This window comes from Peromyscus maniculatus, chromosome 18, assembly GCF_049852395.1.
Source record: "Peromyscus maniculatus bairdii isolate BWxNUB_F1_BW_parent chromosome 18, HU_Pman_BW_mat_3.1, whole genome shotgun sequence".
Classification (NCBI taxonomy): domain Eukaryota; kingdom Metazoa; phylum Chordata; class Mammalia; order Rodentia; family Cricetidae; genus Peromyscus; species Peromyscus maniculatus.
The window spans coordinates 46,926,306-46,952,362 of NC_134869.1; the positions used below are offsets into that span (position 1 = coordinate 46,926,306).

The 26,057-nt window shown below is 39.1% G+C and overlaps 1 protein-coding gene across 5 annotated transcripts in view; it reads right to left on the minus strand.

Annotated features, from left to right (window-relative positions):
* Tafa2 (TAFA chemokine like family member 2) overlaps positions 1–26,057 on the minus strand; it is a 453,279-nt gene that overhangs the window by 25,260 nt on the left and 401,962 nt on the right. For 4 of the 5 annotated variants that reach the window (XR_013045599.1, XR_006065200.2, XM_015992224.3 and 1 more), the window contains exons 3-4: positions 10,111–10,263; positions 8,959–9,083 (exon numbers count right to left, since the gene is read on the minus strand). Coding sequence is in view for 3 of the 5 variants with exons in the window: in XM_015992224.3 (XP_015847710.1) it covers positions 8,959–9,083; positions 10,111–10,263 (278 nt within the window). In the remaining 2 variants the exon portion in view is untranslated. Of the gene's footprint in view, positions 1–8,673; positions 8,799–8,958; positions 9,084–10,110; positions 10,264–26,057 lie in introns of those variants that run through there. The other variant, XM_076554149.1, reaches the window with a different exon arrangement.

A 26,057-nucleotide genomic window follows, 5' to 3' on the forward strand; every position in this document is an offset into this window, starting at 1 on the left:
TGTACTCCACAGCCTAAGAAATTCCATCAAAATTCTACAATGCCCAACCGACATGACATTACAGTGTGTGAATGCTCACAATTAACTTTGAGATCATAAGCACACTCTTTGGAGTAACATTCCCAAATATACATGTGGCTCAAATAGCATGGAATCATTTCCATCTTCTAGGAGCTTCAAAGAACTAATTGGTGACCGTTGTTCATTTTATTGCGAAAATGTAGGCCAAGTTGGAGAAATACAGCTCTGGTGATCTATTATCTGAAGTGTTTGCACTAATTTCCAATAACTCTTTAAGCAAATGCCAAGGCAGACAATCTTACTCCTGCGAAATTATTGTTTATGAAGTAAGCAGCTCTCCAATTTTAAACACCAGATTTAAAATGTACCTTTGGCTGATGCTACAACCTGAGCACCTAACTGGGTTCGTACCTGCTTTGAACACAGTGTCTAATTGATGTGAAAATTGTACACACATTAATCCATTTCTGTCTCAACCTCCTTATTAAAAACCTAATGTTATTACCATGATTACCAACTTCCTTAAGTGTTTTGCTTCTAATTGCCTCCTCATTTGAAATTTTAGCTTCTCTAGCATGAATTTCACTCACTCAATGTCTGCCTTTCTCATTATAATAGTAAAAATGTTCACCTACTCTTAAGTAATATCAAATGCGGGGCTGGAGAGATGGCTCAGCAGTTAAGAGCACTGGCTGCTCTTCCAGAGGACCCTGGTTCAATTCCCAGCACCCACATGGCATGGCATAATTGCATGTAATTCCAGTTTCAAGGGGATCGGAGACCTTCACACAGACACACATTCAGGAAAAACATGCATGCATATAAAATAAAAAATATTTTTAAAAAGTTAAAAATAATAAATATCAAATGCAACATGTTATACCAGATTTTTCCACTGTGGTAAATGTCCTAGAATTAGTGAGTATTAGAGAAAAATAGATAGGAAAAAAAAGACACTCTTTTCACAATTCCTTCCATGTCACCTCATGACAACTCCCATTTTCTACATGTTTACCACGTAAGATTAAGTCAGTTGTGACATGCTTAAGATGCCTTTCTAACCTTGAAGTCTACCACTTGCTCCATTCCTGACACAGGTATCACCGCTACCCATTGGATGGAGCTTTCCCAGGACAGCTGCCGTCTCGGGGACCCTAACGTGTTCTTCCATCTGCTTAGAAAGCTTACTCTCTAAATAGCCATGTGGATCATCCACTCACCTTCAAACAGTCAATCAAATATGCACATCTGCTCGGCACTTCCCATTTCCCCTCCCATCCCCCACTGTGACCCAACACCACCATCTAATGTGCTATTTATTTCACTAATTTTTTTTTTTATTTTTGTTGCCTTCCATGTAATAGGCAGGATCTGCTGTATCTTTGTCACCCAGACAGACAGACGTATTGCCTTTCCTATCCCGTGGTTCCTCAAAGAAGCAGTAATTTACTGAGGTAGAGGTTATTTATTTGCAGATACAACTGAGTCTGCTGAGCAGCCAACCTTCAGAGACTACTACCCCCATTAGGCGGCCCTGATGTTGTAACTATTTCATCCCTTAAAAGCACTTGACAATGGGCAGAGGAGTCAGTTGAGATACAGCAAAGGAGGGAAGCAGAGGAAAGCTGAGACTCAGGAGAGGACAGAGATTTCAAACATGAGGAGGCCGTGGTAGGCCACTGATCTCTCAGACTGGGGAGGTGATGTGATGAGAAGAACCATCATCCTAATGGAAGTGACAGAGGCTCTGGGAACAGACACTCCAGCTCTACCATCCTCAAGAACCAAAGTATGCTAACTTGTAGGAATTTAGAAATGGCTTCTCCCCAGACTCACCACAAGGAAGCACAGCCCTGTCACAAAAAGGTGATGCTCACCCTTTAATTCTCCCTTCATAAAACCCAGACAATAGATACTGTGTGCCACCTGTTCCTAGATGTGTAATCTATAGACAATTAACAGGCATTGTATTAAGTCACTGAAACTTCTTTTAACTTCTGTGGCAGCAACAGAAAACTAATACGACCTAGGAGAGCACAGGTCCTGAGGGCAGAAATGTTTATTTCTTTGGTTTTGTTTCACTGGTGTCTTTACTTGGAACTTAGAACAACTCTTCAAAACAGTAAACAATACAGCGCTTTTGAATTAGTATTTATTTGCCATATGTATTTGCTTCCATAAAATCTATATCTCAAAAGTAAATTAAATGTTTACCCAAAAATATATTGAAAACTGGTATTAAAGTGTGTGAACTGGATTGATTTGAAAACTCTTTATTAAGAAGTTAGCATCTCCACAAAGTTCCACGGAGCAAGATTCAGGAGGCAATCAAATATTGAGGTGGTACTTTCTAAGATGCAAATACAACTTATCACAAATGATAAAAATCAGTTCATGGGGCTGATATTGGAAGAAATGGGGGCAAAGAGGGAGGGAAGGGGAAAGGAAAAAAGAAGGAGAAAGATGAAAAGGTAAGAAAGAAAGACAACCAAAAGATCGGAATCCAACTTTACCTGCAGTCTGGCACATACAAATGTGTGTGTGTGTTGTATGTAATGGGTCAGAAGATAAGATATATATCTTACTGTAGGTGCCGTAATATAATTTATAAGCCACAGCCCTAAAGGTCATTTGCCTTTGTGCTGTAGACTAGAGTGCAATTTAGGCCCTGACTGGTAGAGAGATGAAGACAAATGGATGGGGATGTGCTGAATAAAAGCGAGCTGATCAAGAGAGGACCACGGTATTCTAAATGTGTATTTACATTTGCCAGGCAAGGCGGGCGTTGAGAGGGAAAAAGGCATACAAACTGAGTCGTCTTCATGGAATGAAGTAAACTTCAATCTTCATGCTGTGTCCTCCCTTTGCCTTGGGTCTGGCACAGCACCCATGTCCCATTTAGAGCTACCAAGGCTGAGCCTTGATATAAAATCCAGCTTCTTCCGGAAGGGACAACTTGAGGCTGTGATCAGCAAAACTCACAAGAAGGCATTTCCTTCCTCCCTTCTAAAAACCGGTCTTCTCTGTCTCCTGAGGTTAGCCATGTATTGATGTCATATTAATTTAGCTGTGAAGGAAGTTAGAAATGTCCTCGGTACATACAGCCAGAGAGCTTGGCACTGAATCTAGTTTGACATCTTCATGCCTTTGAAGATGACAGAGCCGAAGCAAGGGCGTTGCTAGTCTACTATTTTAATAACGTTAGTCTCGACACTATTGAGTCCAATGTCCCCTCTATAAAGGATGCTGCATAGGGATAAAGAAAACAACAATGCTGTCAACTATTCATTTCTCTGTCTCAAGTGCATATGATACCTGGGGGCGAGGGTTGTTCCATATATCTCTGTGTTGTCCACATTGTCTAGTATGGTTGGATAAGTTAACTAAGTTAAGTAGGGTTGATATAGTACACCGTAACAGCTAAGTCAATGCTGTATTTGCTTTTGTGTTTAAATTATGAGTATTGTTACTTATGCGATACGCTCTGAATTCTTAATAGTAGTGTTACTATGTGATATGCTCTGAATTCTTAACATCTGTTCACTTTCACTGTATCCCCTTTAAAAATATCAATTTTGTTTAAAGGTATATTTAAAAAAATACAGAATTCCTATCTACTTAAGATATTTTAAGTATATGAGTAAGGATAAAGTTACTCCAATTAGGTACAAATTATGCCCCACGCATTCATCTTATCCAGAGGAAAAGTAGGTAGACTTTGGATACATGTTTCCCAGAGAGAATATTTCTAACGACAATATAGAGCCACTTATAAAGTAAGTTTTTTGTCATGTTTTCCTTAGATACGAATCAGACCTAAGAGCTACTGACCCCTGTGTTTTTTGGAGCGTGATGTCCATACCAACAGATAAGCAATTGAAATTCTAAAGCAGTCCATGAGTGCCTTGGATCTTCCACAGAGAGAAAAAAAATATTTCAAAACATTAAAAGAAATGAAGCCTAGTCTGTTTTTTACTGATGATCCCCACGGTGTTAAAGATATTTTCTCATATCTTACAAGCTCCGCAGCACCTTTCCCCCTGTTATTTTGTATTGTATAATTAGCATATAATTATGTGCTCTCTTACACTAGAGAGACTATTCTTTTATTAATGACGCTAAAAAAAGTCCCTCACTATTTATCTTTGAAAGTGAGTTTAAAATAAAAGGCTCATATGACTTTTCCTTTCTTTTTTATCTTAAATCTTAAAGGTACTTCAGGAGATACTTTTGCATGTCATAGCTGCTCCTAATTTTTCTCCATTAGCAAGAGGAAGAAAAAAAAAGAAGATTTGGAAACAGATGTTAACATCTTCTCTGCTCTTGAGACTAAAGGGGTTTGAGAACAAAAGTTTGATGTTGTCTAAAAGGGTATCTGTTCCTTGTCTTCCCTCTTTTCTGGGACAGAAAATAGGTTGGAACAAAAACAAAGCTGTCTGAACCGAGTATAAAGATAGGAGCAGGCATAATTCACATTTGTAGTAAGGCCAATGAGGCTCCAAATTAGTCAGATGAACACAGCCATGCCTGATTTGTAGTCAGTTCTGGAAGATGCCATTTCTCTCTGCTGAGGCCACGCACACACCACCGCTGGATTTGGCTGACTGCCCTTCCTTCACAGTGAGACTTGCCCGAGCATTCCAGATTGGATATGGGCAATTATAAGGGAGGGTGGACATTACTGAAAATTTTAATCCTTTCTCTAGCCATTTTGCTTGCAGTGAAAAATCCCATATGACCATCATATTTTGCCTTCGAAACACATATATAGCTTTGGGCTGAGAGCAGCTTGCAAGCTACTTCGTAACCTTTTCCAGTTTCTCTTCTAGGCATCCTTTTGCATCCAGAACCTGCCAAATCAGGGATAATGGTTTCATAGGACTCTGGCAGCCCCAGCTTCCTTATTCATGACTGTCAAGTAAACAGCGGTAGCAATGAACAAAATAATGACTTATGCTTCTTAACAATAGTATAACTACTTATGCATGGAAGAAATCACCTGTCCAATACTCATTCCCTGGGTAGTACTATTGTGCCTCAAACTAACTAAAGGATGTTTTTTCTTCCCTCGCTTTTTTACAATATTTTAGTGGGAAAGGCAGAGTTCATGGCACTAAAATCTTTGACTTTTTAATGGCAATATGGCAATATTTGACCAAAATGTTTTGTGAATTCAACCAGTATTCATTCGTATTTGTGCAATTTTGACTAGCCAGGCAGACGATCATAGTGTTCAGTTAATTGAAGATATCTAAGTATGTCCATGTTTTACATGTTTTTTCCTTAGGGTTGGAGAGATAGCTCAGTGGTTAAGGGCATCCATGGCTCCTACAAATAACCTGAGTTCAGTTCCAAGAACCCAATCTGGGTGACCCTACGCCTGTAACCCCAGCTTCAGGGGATCTGATGTCCTCTTCTAGCCTTCTCAGGCCTCTGCGTTCACACACCAACACAAAGACACGGATAAATACACTTAAAGAAAATTTTAAATTATTAAAATGTAAGAAAAATTAAAATATTTACTGAAAACAATTGAGAATAAAAACATTTCTTATAAAAGAAACAAAGGGAGAAATAATTTACTTTGATAAATCAAAAAGTTCCTTCATTCAAGTCATTCTCTATTTTCCCTTATTTTTTTCTTTCTAGAATTAGAATCCTAGCCTCAGAATCACTAGAGATCTTAGAAGCAATTCAATCTAAGCACCTACAACTGTATTAATCCAAGACAGATGATGGGAACTCACTTCTCCCTTGGGCACTGGGCAGATGTTAAACACTGATAAATACTGTTAAAGTTACTGCTAGTGTTCAAAATAAGTTCACTAAGTTCTCACTGTAAACCTGGCTTCTGATGTCCATTTTCCAGTCAGTGGAGATGATGGAGGCATCGAGCAATCTAACTCCATAATTTGCAGCTGTTGGGCTCATTTTTGCTGCCCCGGCCTCCCTGAGCAACAGAACCGGTTGGATCTCCCTTCTGCCACTACAGGCACCAGCTGATGGATTAACCCTCAGATGCTTTAAGAAAACGACATGACAACCATACATCATTTCCCTGGCACTAGAGACACTGTCAGTGTGGTTTGAAATAATTTTCTATCAGACTTTGTGTTTTCAAAAGTTTCCAGGAACTCTAGATGACCCTGCAGAGGAGGACTTAAGCCATCGACCTATCAGAGGGACTAGTATGATTGATGTTAAGAGACAAGGCTGCAATTGGTTCAAAACAAAAGCATCAATGACTGTGTTTGGTCCAAACACCGGGGCTATATAAGCTTGCTTCTTAGGCTCACTTATTGAATTGGCTGAGAAACACCTCTCTGAGCTTCCTGCCCTGGTGTTACATCCCACTCAGTGTGAGGCTTTTCTGGGGTAGTCTTTTCTTGTCTACTTTCAGTAGTGAAGGTTGAGCTGGTAACATGGAGACAGAAGCAGTAGAGGCAGATGAGCAATGGCAATGGATGTGAAGCACAGAGGTGGCCAAGCAGTCCAGGTGGCAGTTGGGTTGTAGAAAGGGGAAGGTGGACATTTGACTGACCGCTGGGGAAGCAGTTTGGGCATTCACAGCAGAAAGATGAAGGACAGAAAGGGAGACATAGAGAAAGAGGAGAGGGGGAGTAAGAGAGAGAAGGAGAAACTAAAGAAGGATAAAACGATACAAGGACACACAGAAGAGAAACTCGAGGCTGGTTTGAATACTGTGAACAGTTGAGGGCTATTTGCTTCTGCTCCTGTCTGTTCCCACTCACCTATGGTCACCACTTGTAGCTACCAACTATAGACACAACAAAAGCTACTAGGAACCTGGTCTTCGAAGAGCTTCCTGCTTGGCTACAGGTTTTGTTTTGTTTTGTTTTTTTAATCCCAGGGCAGCAACGTAACCCTCAGCCTGATGATGGGTGACAATACATTCTCTAAAGTCCTCCATTGCCAGCTCTTCTTAGTGAATAAATGAAAGTAAATCAGAAAGTATTGTCCAATGACATAGTACCACACTACTAAAGCAAGCTATGGGGTCTAGATGTGGTTTTCCTGCCCAGAACCACCCATTCTTTTATTGGTCTTGTTTCTATATATTGGAGTGAGTTCTATGAAGGTGAAGCTCAGTATTAACTTTGGATTACTGAGAGTTGGCCAACAGGGAAAGAAATGGCACCATCAGAAAATAATTTTTTGAGAATTTCAACAGCATTGTCTTGACCTTTTCATTTCAGTGATCCAGAAAGTTAAATATATTCTTAAAGGTCTACCTCATATAAATAAAACTGTAGGAAAATTTAATCATTATCACTTAAGAATATAATAAATCATGTGTTAAAATTAAGTTATAGTTACAGATTAAGGGTTCAATTTTGAGAATCAGGCTGTGGGGCTGAATCTTGGTCCCTCAATTAATTACCATTATGACCTTGTGAAGTCACTTAACTTTGTGAAGTATTGGTTTACTCATCAGTAAAATGGAGATGAAAATATCATCTTTGTGGAGCTATTAAGCTGAGTAAATTAGATAATGTATTTAAAGTGCCTTGTTCAGTATGCAGCATATGTTTATGGGTCCAATAAATGTTAGCTTGCCCTTGTCCACTGAAGTAATGAAAACATGGAATGGCTGTAGAGAACTCACCTTTTTTACTTAGTTATCTTGTCAATTGTGTTTCAGAATCTCAAATCCTTAGCAATTTCCCATTAGTCTTATTTCTACTAGTATGAGGGGAAAATAATTTCATGGCAATAAATACCTTACAAGAAAATTTTATATTGGCAAAATGTTAACAAATCAGAATGAATGAATTAGAACTTTTACTAGCCCACTGAATAATAAAATTATCCTAACTGATCATGTACTTGGCATATTTTTGGAAATATTTCCCAAAATTTAGCCAACAAATTAGAATCAAGAATAATTTGCAAAACAACAAAGTATGTTTTTTTTATCTGTGCTATTCAAAACATGGACACATCTGAATACAACTAGCATCAATATATTGATGACATTAATTGACAGGGTAGAATTTGTTCGAATGACATCAATAGAATAATTACTTGAAGATACTCAGAAATTAAAAAAACTTTCATGTCAAATAAATATTATTATCTAGCTTGGTATTGCTTTTTATAAAATATGCTTAAACCATTATTTTGTTTTATTATTCTATTATTCAACTATAGTCAATTGCCAACTTTCTTTCAAAGAAAATTGAAAAATATAAAATTTTAGCTTTTAATTATACTTTTAATTATATATAATTATATACAACTTTTACTTATATATAATTATATTTAAAATGGAAATTAAATTCTTCCAGTCCAGAAAATTCATGTAGTCAATGGGGAAATTAAATATAAAATGACTTCTCACTCCTCTCCCATCTTCCAGCAAAGTTCTTGAGATCAGAAATGCATCCCCATCCTAAGCATTGTTTTGCATTGATCCTGAGATCCTGTTCATTGTAATGACTACAACCCTTAACCCTTATGAAACTAGTTAATGGTCCAAAGCTTAGGAAGATCAAAACAATCATCACTTTTATTAAACAGGGAGAACCTAAGTTGTAAACAGATATGGAGCCATATGTAAACTATTCAGTCTTTTTCAGAATTTATCCCCATAACTCTTCAGTTGATGAATAGGGATTGTGGCCAGTTGTCTGCCATTTAGAATGCATCCTGATGGGGGTAGGGGGTATTCATGTTGCTGGCAATATCTTATGAAGAAACAGTGTTCATTACCCAGAGAACATGGAGATGGATGGTACTTGGTAGAAGGTGGTATTCTGAAATAAAAATATGCTATGGATAAATGAATGAATGGGAAATTCACATTATATAAAACTATAATCTCATTCTACAACCGCCCCTTCAGATACCACAGCGCATGTCCTGTTCTCCACTAATTCAGAGATCTTCTCCATCCCAGGCTGGCTGTCCACTCACCCTAGTTGTTTTCACTTTATTTCCCGATGAACAGCTCCATCCTTTCCGATCTGGAAGGACTTTACACTCCTCTCCCTCCAGACACGGCTGCATATGACACCACCATTTCTGTTCCACGATGGATGCTACAAGGAGAGAGAAAAAATCAGCTCAATATTTCTATTTGGGATTGCCATGGGACAAAATTCACCGGTCTAACTAATATAGTTTGTATTTTCAAGAACGTTTTCTTATATATAAAATTTTATTCTACCACAATAAGGACATATGGGATATATAATATTAATACATGTCTAAATGTTCAACAGGAAGTAATAACTTTACTTACTATGTTGAAGGATGTTTCAAGAGAAAACACAGACTTCATGAGACTAGTATATTGAGAAGCCCTGCACCGATTTATATAAATACATAATAAACTATACCCATGCCCAAATGAATCAATATTTTAAAGTCAACGAAACGGCTGCCCCATGAGCAAGCTGAAAATCAGGAGAGTGTATATAGACTTAATATGTTTTTCTCTTTCTCTTTATTATAAACTAATTTCTTCAAAAGGCATAGGCCACAATAAAACAGTTACTGTTTATGATGTAACAATTACTAGCCTCACACAAAGATTTATAATCTAGTATAATAATAAGAATTATCAAACAAGGAAACCAATATTTACACCCATCTCCACTGAAGTCGTTTTATGTGAATTTTATCTGCAGCCAGTAATATGTGTACACGGTGTTGACTTTTTTTTTTCTCTTATTCTTAAAATAAGAGAAATTCTTAAAATTCTTAAAAACTCTGTCCAGGGTTTTTGAACACACATTACTTAACCCTCTACAGGCGTCTTGCATTTCCCAAGTAATTTATACATCTACTGTCTACCAGGAAACCTACATTTCATGGTAACAACATCAGAAGCATATTGACTGACTGGAACCTCGTTATAATGCTGTTGTCACAGGACGATGTGAGATGTGATGAACTCTAGCTAGAGGTATTTATGTCACCCACAAAAACAAAAGCCCCCAAATCACTTCTTTTCTGCCATGTGATTTACAGTGCGGCCCCCTGGGAGTGACTCCAGTAGATAGCATTATAGGGGGGTTCCAATCCCGACTATGTGTTAGCGATGAGCAATGGAAGAGGTCGCACCATCCACACAAGATGGAGCAGCTCGTGTGGTGCCTGCCACCTGCCCAGGGAAGCAGGAGCACTTGACCGTTTGGGACCGTTCTTCTATCTTGTTCTTATTACAGCATCTGTGCAGAGCCACCACCTCGCAAGTCCCCGTTTTCACATGGTGAGCTGTGCAAACAGAAACAGAAGATGAAAAACAATGTTGAGAAAGCTTCGGACACTTCTTCTCCTGTGTTTAATTAGAAATACAGCAAACACAGCTTTATAATGGGCCTGCCATGCATGGAGCCAGAAACACAATGGTGTTGACTCCATAATGCAGATTTTATTTATTTTCTAAATGTGCTGAGACCATTTCTGTCAGTGAATGCTTGGTGAGGCAGGGACAATTAGTGACGAGATTAGAATGAGCTGTTAAAGGAATCTGAAATATAGAAGCAATCTGTGGTGCTGTGAAAAACATATTTATTTGTGCATTTCATACCTGTCTGTTCAATCTGTTAATCACCAGAATGTAAACACCCTGGAAGTGGTGCCCTGCAATGGTCTTGTTGAGGCAGGTCATACAATCACAGCAGCGTGGTGTAACAGTTGTGGCCCTTTTCAGGATAAAGGGTGAGACTTTGGCAGAGGGCACCCTCTCGGGAAGCAGTGAACTTGTCTGAACACTGTATCCTCAGAATTTTCTGCCCAGTTTCCTTGGAAATAAACTAATTGGAAGAGTCTAAAAGTACCACCGTTTGCCTACATGTTCCAGTGAGTGTCGGGACCCACACTCATTCCTCTTTCCATTTTGCCTGAGGAGACAACTGCCACCCAATGGCAACAACCGCAGGCAGAATGTGAATGGATTACATCTGGAAGCGAGCCACATGGAAAGCCAGTCGCACAAGCTGCCAGGCTCACATCACCATTTTTTCCAACCTCATAGTAAGACAACCAAGAGATCTTTGGGGATGACTGAAAATTCTGAATCTCATGACACGCTTGGAAAGGACTCCAGTTTGTCTCCAACATAATCGTCCTGACTGTGGCATGACAGAGCACAAAGCTCCATCTCCTAAGATGAAGAGCAGCTTTAGAAATAAAATTAAACATCTACTAAAAGAATATGCATTCATAGAACATTTTAATGTAACATAAAAAGGGAAATTTAAATAGGTAGGAAATCTGGTATAGTTTAATATTATAAACACCTTGGACCTCCTTTCCCCATAAATAAGGTCAGTGCATCAAGCATTTATATCAACCTGCCTGTTAGTCATGTGCAATGGGGTTTGCAGTAACCCAGGTTAGGTAGCTTGCTTAAGCTTTTGGGGAGTGAAAATCTTATGTAGCATAACTTCTTATCCCTCCACATGAAAGCAAGAAACTGGGGTGTGACATACAATTTTGAGAGCCACTTCTCAGAGCAGTCAGGAAAAGGGTGTGATCTCCAATACCACAGATATTTGCATCACTATAAATGCAATGGGAGAGGTTCTTTATGTTTGATTCAACTGCATGGATTTAAACAGATGCTAAAATATAGAAGACCCAGACTTCCAGCCCAACCCTCTTATGCTCTATAGTGTTCTCGTGGTTGAGCATGAGTCAGTTGCTCTTAACTTTGCAAATACACTATGTTTTGTGTTATGATACACAGATTATGCTGCCTGGTGACAGTTCAAATGAATGAATACCACACATCACAAACTTCTCTGAGTACTGGGGATATGATAAATTAAAAGGACAAAGTCTGTGCCTGTCCTCGGAGAGCTTATATTGCTGGAGAGAAAACAAATAATAAACGCCCAAGTAAATTATGAAGTAAGTAAATATTTGAAGGAAATCCAGTGCAGAGATGTGATGGAGAGTAATTGAGCAGGGGAGGAACTCACATCTACATTGGAATGTTTCACGGTACTCTCTAGTGTGGATGTAGTTTGAATGACAGGCTGAATTATAAGGAAGCAGCATCCTTTATAGGGACCTAGGGAAGGAAAGAAAACAAAGAAACACAGTAGCCTGTTTCTGAAACCGGGAAATGTTCTCCTGTGCTGATGATACAGCCAGAGTGGCTGGGATGTGAGTGGCCCAGGGAGGAGCTGAGGGAGAAATGCGGGGCTCCTGTGGCATCTCACAGAGGTGAGCTGTTGCTTTGCATTTTTTTAGAAGGGAAAGTCTTTGGATAGGACAGGCATCGTCTTGCTCAGGCAGCTCAGTGGTACCTGATGTGAAGAAGGTGAGAGTGAGTGGCTATAGGATCCTAAGTGTTGGGAGGTTAAAGTAGATGGTGGGCTGTCACAGTTATGGGGGAGAGCAGCAGGGGAGGGAATGTTTCAGTGGAACGCTTAATCATGAACTGAACAACTAGAAGCTGATGGTCTGCTGGGCAGTGGTAGCTCTGGCCTTTAATCCCAGCACTCAGGAGGTAGAGGCTGGCTGGTCTTCATGTTCAAGGGCAGCCTGGTCTACAGAGGGAGTTCCAGGAAAGTCAGGGCTACACAGAGAAACCCTGTCTTGAAAAACCAAAAATAAATAAATAAATAAATAAATAAATAAATAAATAAATAAAAATAGTTGATGGTCTAATGGAAAAGGCCCGAAAAGGGGGCAGGCTTGGCAGGAGATCAGTGGAGGGAGAGGAGCATTATAGTGCTTTGTGCAAGGCTGATATAGCCCTCATGTTATATTCAAATAAATGAGGGAACTATTTATGAAGTTGAGCTTAGAGGAAAGAGTCGGGCTGCAAACCCACACAACCTTGAGAGCCTAAGTCTACAGGTTGTATGGAAAGCTAGAAACTGAACGAGGCTCTTGTGGGGATGTGACCCACACAGAGGAAGGAAGGGAAATGGGAAAAGGAAGTGAGCACTAACAGCGGACAGAGGATGCGGAAGACCGCAGGACTGAGGGAGGTTGATGAAGAAAAGGAAAAACGCACAGAACAAGAGCACAGAAGAGCAAGGAGTGAAATGGATCTGAAGGCAGAGATTGATCAGTCCTGTCAAGCCTGCTGAAGATCCAATTAGATGAAAAGAAGTAATTGTCCATTTAGAAAGCAATATGCCCTGGATCGCTAAGCCAATCGCGGGCAAAGAGAATAAATCTTTGACAAAGACACCAAGAACGTGTGAAGGGAAAAAGGCAGTACTTTCAATAACAGGTATTGTGGCATCTGAATACCCAGAAGAATACAATTAGACCCTTACCTTACACTACATAGAAAAGGCAACACAAAATGAGCTCAGGACTTAGACGTGGGACCTGGAAGGACAAAACCGTTAGAGTAAAACATACACGGGAAATGTCCATGATGTTAGTCTGAGCAATATTTGCTTTTTAGATATAACTGCTGTGGGATGTTCTGTATGCTGTGAAAATGTGTTGCTCTGATGGGTTGATAAATAAAATGCTGATTGGCCAGTAGCCAGGTAAGAAGTATAGGTGGGATAAGCAGAGAAGGAGAATTCTGGGAAGGCTGAGTCAGGAGATGCCAGCCCTCCGTCCAGGGAGCAGCATGTAATGGTGCACAGGTAAAGTCACAGAACACGTGGTGACATATAGATTAACAGAAATGGGCTGAGTTTAAGTGTACAAGCTAGTCAGTGGTAAGCCTGAGCTAATGGCTGAGCAGTTTTAATTAACATAAGCTCTGTGTGTTTACTTGGGTCTGAGTAGCTACAGACCAGTTGGGACACAGGAAAACTTTCAGCTACAGACAACTTCAAAAGCACAGGCAACAAAAGCAAAGATTAAAAATAAACAGATGATAGCAATCTCAAAAAACTGTGTGGCAAAACATAATCAAAGGAGAAAAAACTGATGGAGTAGGCTAATATTACCCCAAAAAGGCAATTCTAATAAATAAAAGGGCTAATAATAGTAAATGGCTGATATCCAAAATACTTAAGGAGCCTAAACAACTCAAAAGCAAGAAAACAATTAGCTGAATTTAAGATAGACAACTTATGAGAATAGAGATTTATCAAGAGAGGATGTAGACATGGCTAACAGGGATATGGGAAATGCTCAGAATTCTTAATTACTCGTGTGATATAAGTCAAAACAGCACAAGGTGTCATCTATGTTGAAGTTATTATCAGAAGCAAGTGCTGAAAGGTGTTGGCATGTGGAGGAAAGGGAAAGCTTGGCTACTGTCACTGGGGATGTAAATGGTTCCAGCCATATGGAAAACAGTGTGCAGGAACTGCAGACATTAAAATTGAACTTCTGTTTGATCTAGCAACCCCAATGTGAGAATACATTCAAAGGGAATGATGTTCATATGTTGAAGAAAACTCTGTGCTCATGTGTTCACCATAGCTTTATTGACAATAGCCAAGAAACAGACCTAATCTAAGTGTCCAACAGTGGGCAAACAGATAAAGAAAATATACGGTACATATAAATGAAAGGATGCACTTCTGTATAAAAAGAATGTAATCCTGCCATTTTTTTTACAGTATAGATGGACCTCTAGAATACTGTATCTTTAAGGGAGGATGCTAGGCACACACACAAAAAAGAAGAGTATGATCTCATTAATATGCATGATATGAAGAACTGAGGGGAGGATAACTGTAGATACCAGGCACTGATGTGGAGAGCCAAATAATGTTTGCTGGGGGAGACAAAAATTTAAGTTAGAAGAATGAGTTCAAGAGATCTGTTATACAACATGGTGATTATAGTTAATGATGTATTATATTCTTAAAAATGTCTAAGAGAATAAATTTTAAGCTTTATTTCACAAAAAAAACACCCAAGGAAATTCACATACTAATTGATCCAATATAGCAATTTTAGAAATATGCTTATTTTAAAATATCAATATGTACAAGACAAATTCAGTCAATTTTGTCAATTAAAATTAAACGAGTAAGTGTAGTAGATGAAGCATAAATTGAAATCATAGTAGATGGATTCAAATCTGGGCTCCGTTCTGTAGCTGTTTTATCTGAAGCAACATATCCACTATCTCCAGACAGTAGTTTTCTTCATCTATATTAAAGATGTTATCTACAAAATGTTAATTTAAGGATGAAATGAGGTTATATGAACATGTTTAGAACATTGTTGGTCTTATAGTAGACATTTTTGTAAGTTATCTGCTATCATTCTTGACAATGGTAATAGTCAAGTACTGACTACTTGGCTTAGGTACAAAACATGTTTAATGGTAGGGGAAAAATAAAAGCATACTTGAAGTAAGCACAGTAAAGAATAGGTATGAGGAAAACAAAAGCATACTGGCAGGAAATACAGTAGAGAACAGGAGGTAAGATTGTAGAGAGAATAATAAAAATTTCTTTCAAAACAGATTTCTGTGAAAGCGAGAAGAGAATAGAGCAATAGCTGGAAAAACTGTGAAACCAACAGAATTTTGTAAATGGATGCTAAAAAAAAAAAGCATTCTCATTTTCTGGCCTGTCTATTTGGGAGAGAGGAAATGACAGTACAGGAGGGAAATGGGCAATCGAAGAAGAATCCTCTCAAGGAGGAAGAAGGAAGTGAGATTCAGGGTACCTAGGGGGAAGTCACATTAATGTGATATGGAGACACAATCCACATTAGCAAGGCTAAAGGGGAAAGATGTGGGTCTCGAGGTGAGTAGGGTTGGGCGGATTGAGCGAGGAGAAGCTGAGGTGCTTGGACACCTGATTTCATCTACTCTTCCTGTGAAGGAAAACAATTTGTTTTAAGAAGAAAAAAGGAGAGCATGAGGCAGGTATCCACAGAAACAGAAATCTTCTGGGAAGGAGAAGTGAGAGTGGACAGGGATTTAGTTTATACACACGGTCACTTGCAGAGAACATGCGAAATGGAAAGTGCCTGTGTTTACAGAGCAGGGGGGGCAGGATGTCCGTGTGGTTACAGATTATTTGGGATGCTGGAATTTGGGTAACGATTTAGGAAAGCAGAGATGCACTGCAGCAGCTATACTGTAAGGCTCCCCAGATGTCTCTCCCAGGAAGGCTGGACCATTTCATCACAAAGGAACACCCACCACTCTAAGTTCAAAAGAGCTCCAAAGCTTGACTTCAGAATTCCTAAATTTTCTTTTGACCAACTCCCCCACCCCATGCTGATCTCTATCTTTCCTCTCACGGGCTTGACTTCTCTGTGCATGGTCCACACAACCTGGAGCTGCTGCCATGACTCACCAGCTACCCCGTAACACCTTGATTAAATGCATTTCAAGACTTGTCTCACAAATCCTCAGGACCAATTTCCCAGTGACTAACCAGAATCCATTCACCATTGCTGCCCACTCTAAAAGACCTATAGTATACTCTTGGGTCCTCTGCTTCATTCCTTTTTTTCTTCTCCTTATATAGTAGATAGGTGCCCCTCATAAACCTCCTGACTGATTCCCATATGATATTAACTCATCCTTCACCTTCAACTGCTGCCTCTGCTTCTCCATCCCAGGACAGTAGTGCCTTTGCTACTGTGAGAGTAGCCAAAATTACCTGGTGTGATCCATACCATTTAGGTTGTGAGAGTTGGAAGGTGTTAGACAGGTAGAGCCAGTCACCGGAATCAAGATCTGAAGAGAACTGGAGATGGAGGAGTGGTCTTGAAGGTACTATGATCAAAAGATTGTAGACTTTGTCCAGTTAGATATAATAAGGCATAGGAGTCCAGAAAGGGAAGGGGTGTATGGTGACAGACCTGCCAAACATTAATTCAAAGGGGTTAAGGTAGAGAGAGCCCATCAACAAAGGAGGAAAAGAACTAGAACAGCTGACCAAGAGAATTTGAGCTTAAGGATGAGCTAAGCTGCTCAAGAACAGCAGGGACACGTGCTGCTTCCTGAGGACTGAGTCTACAAAGAAAGTGAAGGGAGTACTTAGTATCTCAGGAGGTAGTCGGGTGTTGAGTACCTTAGAAATGAAGCTAAGGCCGTTGTTAGGTGGCAGAGAGGAAGACACAGTGACAGGGATGATTTGAGATTGAAGGAGAGGACTCTCTGCTTGTGCCCTCTCATGCCTGCTGGAGAAAGCTTCTGTCTAGCCTGGGAAAGTGTCCATCAGTGTGAAGACATAGTGGGGGTGATGACGGGGTGGCATAGGAGCAAAGCCATTCTGCCAGTCTTGTCCTAGAACATGTCCTTAGGTTTGGTAGGTGGGAGAAGGAGGTGGTTGGAGAGCCCTTTAATGGGAGACCTAAGAGCAGATAATGCACTGAGGGTCAATGCTGTGAAGAGTCTGTGGCAACATGGGGGCATAGAGGTAGATCCTAAGTAAAATGAGCAGTGATGGATATTTCACATGAAACTGATTATGCATAGCAAAAAAAGGAGGGCTTGCTGCAGGCCAAGAGAGACAATGAGACCATCACTGAAGACACAGAAGAATCTTCAGAATGGTTTCCTTTTATCTAGTTAGGGGGCCTCATCCGGGAATGCAACAGGCTGACCTGAGAAAAAGGCTGAGAGGATAAGAGAATTAACAGTGGAGACAGTCTCTAAGTCAATGAAATCAGAAGAGTCCTGAGAGAGACTGCAAAGAAAGGCCATCTACATATTGGAGGAGAGTTCTGAGAGTGAGGATAATGTTCAGCAGGTCCTAAAGAAGTGAGGGGTAGGACAGAATCCCTGGAAAAGTACTGTTCAGACCTAGGTGAGTTGGTATTTAAGTACCCAAGTGAATGCAGAAATGTCTTGGAAAGACATTGTTGGGACAAGAGTAATAGTTAAGAAAGTGTCTTTGAGATCCAGGAATGAGAGATGAGAGGTGAAAGGTGAAATGTGGGATAGAGGATGTAATGGTTGAAGACCATCAAGTGAATAAGAATTACAGTTTGACTGAATAGACACAGGTCTTGGACTAGGCAATGAGAGCTGTTTAGTTTTTTGACTGCCAGAATAAGAGTGTGATGGAGAGAATTGTTAGAAAATAAAATATGAGTTTTGAGAAATGTGATAATTATGGGGTTAAATATCTTGAGTCTCTCAGGAGTGAGAGGACACTGGATCTCACATACAAATGCAGAGGGTCTTATAACTGATCACTTTAAAGTATGGTGGGTGGTGATAATGCAAGAGGAGATATCTTAGACATGGGGATAAACAGATAACAAGAGAGTAAGGGTCTCATTAAGGAGGATGAAAGTCTGAAAAACAGAGCAGAAGGAAGGGAATCATTGTGTGGGGGACTTGTAATAGAAAGCTAATAGGGACATGGGATTTTTGGAGAGGGTAATATCCCAGGAGAGGGGTCAGATGATTGGGATTAACTATTCAGGAATGGGATTGTAAGAGCTTGAGGATCAGGGAGTTTTCTGTGAGATTGTGTCTCCCAGGAATGTCAGAAGCTACACTTACAAAGTCCCATCAACATGACCCTTCTAAACATGAGTTGAACAAGGATAATACTAATAGACATGCCAAAGTGAACCAGGAAAAGCCAAGAGACCTCAACCCCACACAAAGAACTACAGGCAGCTCAGGAATGCTGGGAGTGGGAGACACCATCTTCCCAAAGGAGAGGACATGATTTGGTTATCCAGGATCAAACAGCCAACCCTGAAAACATCCATGCAAGTTAACATTTTAAAGACTGGACAAGTTGTACTTATGTACTGAGGAATAAATAGATGAGATAGATAGATAGATAGATAGATAGATAGATAGATAGATAGATAGATAGATAGATAGATAGATAGATGATAATAATAGATGATTGATAGATAATCAATCTTACATTCAAAGTGCAGTGACAAAACCATCCACTTTCAATATTCTAAACGCTATAATATACAGCACAGAAAGTAAGATATCTAAAAAAATAAAAACAGAAACATCTAGAGTAATTTAATTCACCTTAATATGTGTTTGCAAATGTATACATCATTAGCTATGTATCTTAACTTCCTATTATAATAACCGACTTCTTGGAGACAGAGACTAATTTTTCATGTACACAGCTCAGCATGTGTTATGTGTTCCATAAATGGAAAATAAGCAATTTAGGAAGGAAAAACTAGTGCCTGTAGTTTTTCTCTAAAAGGTTAATGAGATAGTAGGAAATCCAGACAAGAATTCTCTATGTAGACTCAGACAAAGCTCATGATCAACTAATCTAATCAAATATTAAGGCTTTCCAAATTAGCAAAATAGGCTTCTCGGAAGATCAGGTAGCATCATATGAAAATAATGAAAGAGCTCTGGAGATTTAAATAAAAAAGGAAAAAGAACAACTTTCTTCATGTCACAGTTCCAAAGTCACCAACACACATACACACACACACACACACACACACACACACACACACACACACACACACACACGCCATTGTTATATTTTCTCTCCATTCATAAGCTGCATAAGCAGAAATGCATAAGCAGAGCTTCTGTGAAATCAGACATGTCTGGGTTTCTTGGACTCCTTAACATGGCACACAAAGTTTGCCAGCTCTCCCAAGGTTTTGGTCCCACATCTCACTTGAGCAATAGGACCTTCATCCTTATGATGCTCCCAGAAACATGTCCTTAAAAGGTTCTCTTGCATCACAAATTAAGATCCTAACCATTTTGCCCTGCTGTGAGGACTAGTACCTCCTGGCATGGTGTTTAGTGAGACTTTTACCAAAGCCTTTGTTTCCAACTTCTGTTTTATCATACTAAAATGCACCTCCTGAATAAAAAGTACAAGTTAAAATGATTTGGCTTGTATGACTAGATTTTTAAAATTACATATGATGTATAAATATACAGAGTAGTAGTCTGGGTATAGAATGCACATGATGTGGCCAGGTTTGATTTGTTAGCTGTGGACCCAACCAAAAACAAATTGAGGATAAAATGAATTTACATAAAAATGATATTTATATGAATCTTTCACCTTTAGTCATAGTCACAGAACTTAAGCTTACTATTTACAAGCAAAAATATGTACACCAGATTCTATATGTAAAACTCATGCAGCCTGGGAGCTATTTGCAGACTCATAGCACTTGCTAACATTTTAAAATATTTACTATTTATCAATCATTTCATCCTATCCAACAATGAAGAAAGAAGAGGAAAATTACTATTACCCCCAGTTCACAGAGAAAGAAATTGAGACAAAAGTTGTGTTAAACTTCTCAAGGTGGAACAGCTAATAACAGATAAATTAGAGTCTTCACCCTGCTCTAGACATCATGGCCTTAATGATTTCTTGTAGTGGCTCTTCTGTGGTACTCTAAACACACATCCCAGATTAAAATTCCAGATCTGGAGGATACACGTGTGGTAACCACTAAAGGACATGGGCTCCAACTGAGAAATGATGGAGTTCAAGCCCATCTTGACCTATACTCTGATAACGCTTTATCTAAGCGTAATCAAATAATAATGGATTTGATTATTTCTAGGCTCACTCCCTAGAGTCCTTATATAGACTGAACAAGATAAGTCCTAGGAAGCTCTTTTTAAAATGCTATAAGACTACTTAGGTGTTAACGATGTTTATTTTTATCATTAGTAAAATTAACATATATCAAAATGATGACAGGCACGGAAGCAAAAAAAAAAAAAAAAGGCATAGCTGTTGAGAAAGTTATCCACATTGTATAGAAGTTCTAATTCCACCTTTCAAAAACTCTCCGTACCCTTAATTGTGTTGACAGAAGAAGGATGTGAAAAAAGCTCGCTCTGACACTCAGCTACAAAAGAGTAAATTTAGCATCAAGTCGTGAATTTGTTCGTACTCGCTTTCCTCTCCATTAGATTTCAATTCTTACTTGTATTCGGATTTGTCTCATTGGTTCTGAAATTTTGTTTGTCTCCATATACTCCTATTTAATAGTTTTGCCCAGCTCCAGTACATCCCTAGAGAGTCAGTATTATACCTTCTAAGTGGAAATAAAGCATGGCCTACATGCACCAATGGTCATCTGAAATACAAGCTAGTTAGTGGATTTAGGTTGCTGTAAATCACTTTGAACAGGAAAAAAAAATGTGCTGAAACAAAAACTTTTCGAGACAGCTAATTTCTCACTTTTATTCATTAGTGTGAGAAGCGAAGGTGTATTTTTAGACTCTCATGCCAGAGCAATCTAATTAAAAGCAAATGGTCATTTAAATAGCAGGATGAAATTTCCAAAGTTCCCACAATTTATAAAACCAGGATGACTAGGTTAGGGAGGAAATATCCAAGTGACAATTTTCTAAAATTGCTCCACAGAAGGTGGGGGAAATATGAGATTAAAATATTGGGATAAGAAAAGGGTCACTATATGGTGACAACCCATAACTTTTAACTCAACAGAACAGCGTTTGTTAACAAAATGCTCAACTTGAGAGTACCCATTGCTTCATGGAGAGAGAAAGCGAGGAGGAGATTCATTCAACTAAATTTTCAACTCAGGCCTCAGCTCAATCACAGAATTTACCTTCTATATATATGCATCTTAAATCAGAATTTATGTCAGGAAAGTTAATGTAAGGAACACGGTCCCTTTATAAATGGCTCAGCAAATTATTTGTAAAGACTTCCCTGCAAAGGATGTGTAGGAGCAATAAAAGCTAAGCATGTCAAAATTTAAACATAAACCACAGAACTGTCCTGTGGACGCATATTGTTATCTGGCTTCTGGAGTTCCAGGAAGTATTTAGTAGAACATGTTTCAAATGGTACCCCTCTTTCCTAGGGTCATGTGATGCATCTGCTTCTTGACCCAAAAATGTGCTGTCTTCACAATTTCTTATTTAATCAAAAACACAAAAAACAATTCTTGTATAGATGTATTCTCTAGTACCACTTTTCCCAGAAGACAAACTCCTACCTTTAAAGTAGGAACCGGTAAATTTTCAACCCCTGATAACACTTCCTCTGTGTGCCTCATAAGAAAAATTTATTTTACAAGACCATTAAAATTTACAACTAATAAAAAAGGCCTATCAGGAATACATAATTTATTGCTGGTAGTGTTGCATAATTTATTTATTATTTTTCTAATGGCAGACATTGGAAGTGGATTTTCTGTTTAATCCTAAATTGTACAAAGGTACAAAAAATATCTGATTCCCAGTTCCCCGAGACTGTAATAGGTACATTGTTCTTTTATGATTAGTAACAATCCCTATAGGTGTTGTAGGATGCAATACGGTGAAACTTGAATGCTTCTTGAGGGAAATGGAGAGATTAAACTAACAGAGGGAGGGGACCTGGATTCTCCTGCATAGAGCTCAGCCACTGGAGAACATGATGTGGATGAGTTTTTAGGTCTCTGGGTCTCTTATCTCTTATCTACAACCTGGGGAAAGCAGTATATGTTTAGAGTGAATTTAGTGTTAAAGATTGTTTCCAATTCAAAATTTTATAGTTTTGTGAAGTGATTAAACTTCACTACAATGAGGATGACCTGGTACACACAACAGAAAAAGAATTTTGAAGTATGACAGATCCCTAATTCCTTCCAGCCCAACTAATGAACTCTGTGAAGTCACCAAACAAAGAGAAACTGGGCAGGGAGTTTACAAAATTCGTATTTTGGATTTACTTCTTAATGGGTCAGAAACACAAATCTAAACTTCATGGTTTAATTCTCATTATAAAGGTGATCGGTACTGCTGCATGCACAAGCCAACTTGATTACTGCTGGTTCCATAAGAGCAGGTCTAAATTGTCGCGAAAGGTGACAATGTGACCGAGGGTCCTGAGGTTGGGTGGTGTGGGATTCCCAGCTTTAAAAGAGGATGATTTCTTAAAGCATCATACATGTAGACAACAAACTCCTAAGCTCACAGATACTTTCCGACTTCCCTTACAACACAGAAGTAACTTAAATAATGTGAAAATGTGACTTTAGTTTATCAATTACTACAGCAGTGCTCAACCTAGTTAATGTAAAATGACGAAATACGAATCGACTAGGAAGAATGTGAGCACACCCCAAGCACTTCTTAGGAGGAATGCCTTGGTAGAAAGAGCAGAAAACAGAAAGCCAGTGTGGTAGTATGGATGTACCGTGACTAATACAGCCATGAGTTGAGAAAACATTTGTTCGTCCTGCTAATCCTTTCCTCATCTATAAAATGAAAATTAAGTTTTTGCCATATGGGTTATAGTGACATTTAAATGAATCAACATCCATAACAATGCTTTAAAAAGTGCTCATTTATAATTACTATGTCATTCAAGAAGACCTAAATGAACGTACTGGTAAAAATTCAGATATCTAAGGGAGAATCATGGTATTTAGAGAATTAAAGAACAGGGCCAGCACAATGACCCAGCCACACAAGCCTGGCAATGAGAACCCAATGCCTAAAACCCAAAGGTGGAAAAAGAGAACCAGCTCCACAAAGTTGTCCCCTGACCCCCTCCCATGTGGAATGTGCCCCCTTTCCACACAATTAAAAGAGAGCAACAATGCCCAACCTTGCCATTTCACAAAAGAGAAAACAAGGCCATCAAAAGATGATCGTTCATACAGCTTGAGTTTCAAAACTATGAGACCTTAAATTCTGCTTTCTTAAACTCTAGGTCTATGCCACTTTAATTACCAACTCTGACATCTCATGGACCGCCGAATTCTTCTCATTCTGCTGCCAGGACACCTCCTTAACTCCACCCCCCCCCCACCTTCATGACTTCTGACTCATCGGCATCCTTAGCATCATTACCTTTCATAAACATGAGTGTTTTTTCTGGTTCCTCTACATGCTAGCGTGTTCTTCTACACACACAGAATCCCACAAAGGTCACCCTAGGAGTCCTTTCTAAAGGAAAGTCAATAGTATAGTACCACACGGACTCTTCGCTTACCATAGAGTAGGTTCAAACTCTCGGCATACTAAAAACATGTTTCTCTCTGTCCAGCTTTTGTTTTTGTGTTTGTTTTTCTAGCCTCATTTTCCAAATCACACCTCTTTCGGGCTGCACTGTAGCTATGAACGTTGTTTTCAGGATCCTGCACACAGCACACCTTCATATGTGCTTTTGCTTGGGCTACCTTGCTATCTTTCTAATTCTTATCCCCCTTTCTAGCCCTGGCATACTCTGATCCCATCCTTCAAGATTTAAAGCATCACATTAGCTAATCTACAAAGCCACTAATTAACTCCGGAGATAGACTAAACCATGCTCTTCCCTGAGAGACATTCAGTCACTTACTTCTTTGTGGTGAGAAGATGCTAGGAATTAAAGTCTAGGCCTCCACCACTGAGATACCTCTCCAGCCCTATACTTAGATTTATAAATCTTGATATTTCTTTCTACTAAAATTTAATAAGCAAATACGATTTTCACCTCTGAATCCTCAATTTGTTGCAAAGTTTGAGGTCTATAATAGGAAGCAATTATGCTTAATGGATAAAGGCATAAATATGTGATTAATTATAAAAGTTTTCAAAACAGAGGAGAACAGCAGTAGATTGAATATTTTTACAGCATTGTATTAGATGAACTCACTGGAAATTGTAAAAACAATTGTTCATGTTTTGTTGTTGCTATGTGGTGTGTGTGTGTGTGTGTGTGTGTGTGTGTGTGTGTGTGTGTACTTAAACAGTTTGCTTTAATGGAATATCACATTGAATTTCAGGAGACCACATTCAATAAACCCTGGACTGAGGTCAGAAACGCTTTATGTCTATCTTTGTGTCTATTTTTAACTATCCACTTCTTTTAGTAAATTATTTAATATTCCTGTAAGGACATAATGATGTTAGAATCCAGGTGTGTTCGTGCAGAGAGAGATCTTCATCCTTTCACGGGTACCCTACTGAGATGCTGTCTATGACTCCCAAGTCAACAGAAGACCCTGGTACCAGGGAACTTCACCTAGGAAGTGAGGCAACATCAAAGGGGTTGCGGACACAGTTGGTGAGACACATCCTGCTCTCCATGTCTTTCCTGCTTCTTGCCTGGAATCAACAAGTTGGGCTGCTGGCCGTTCCCATGAATCCTCCCTGATCCTCCTAAAGCTCTAAGTACAGGCTCTCATTTCCGCTGCCTGCACAATGAACTCTTTCTCCAAGGCTCAGCCATGCTGTCCATCTCTGGTGCTAGAGCCTGCACTCTCCTTGGAGCCCTCCCCACTAGGCTGTTGTCTTTCTGTCTGTCCCTGGTATTGATGACTCTTCTAACACACTCCTTATCCCAGTAATCCATCTCAGTGTCCTCCTGACTGCCCCTCCATCAAAATCCTAACAATTCTCGAGGTTATAATTTATCACCTATGAAAATTGCCCACATAAGATAGTAGAACAATTACTGTCATATAGAAAACAAATACATTGTGAAAACAGCTCAAAGTATTTCTATGTCACAGAAGAAACTTGGTGCATCCAATAAAAGCTTATTCAACAAAAGAACAAGGTGGCATTGGATTCTAACACGGAAGATCTTGCTTTTTGTCCCAAATTGGTCAGGACCATGCTTGGACTTCCTTTCTCTCTAGTACTGAAATCAGAAATCTCTGCTTCTCTTTTTAGTTCTAAAATCAGACACATGATGTGCCTTGTACAAGTCTAGATGGATATTTGTACCAGAGTCATTTAATTTTAGGAAGTAATCATTCCATGAAAGACGGGAAAATTTATATGATTTTTGTGTATCTTTTAGCAGATTAAAACTTCATCTCCTGTGTATCCTAGGATTTTTTTTTCTAGGTCTGGAGGGAGTATTCTTAGAAATTTATAAGAGACATATAACCAGAAGATACCACTATTATTCAAGACTGCTCAAACTTTGCCTTCCAATTACAGTCTAACAGAGTCTTTCCTCACACATAGACTGTTTACTTTGCTCCCAGTGATTGGCATGAAAAGCAAACTTAGGCTATCATTCCTCTACACTTCAACAACTTCAATAAGCAACATCCAGGTTCTGAGTGTCACTCTAGATCAAAAGGATATAAATCCTTAGTTGGATCACTTAGTTGGATAAGCTAGACAAAGCTTCTTTTTGTATGGGGAAAAAAATAACTAGTGGCGCTTTAGCGGGAAAAATTATTATCCTGCACCCTCCATTCACCAAGTAGGG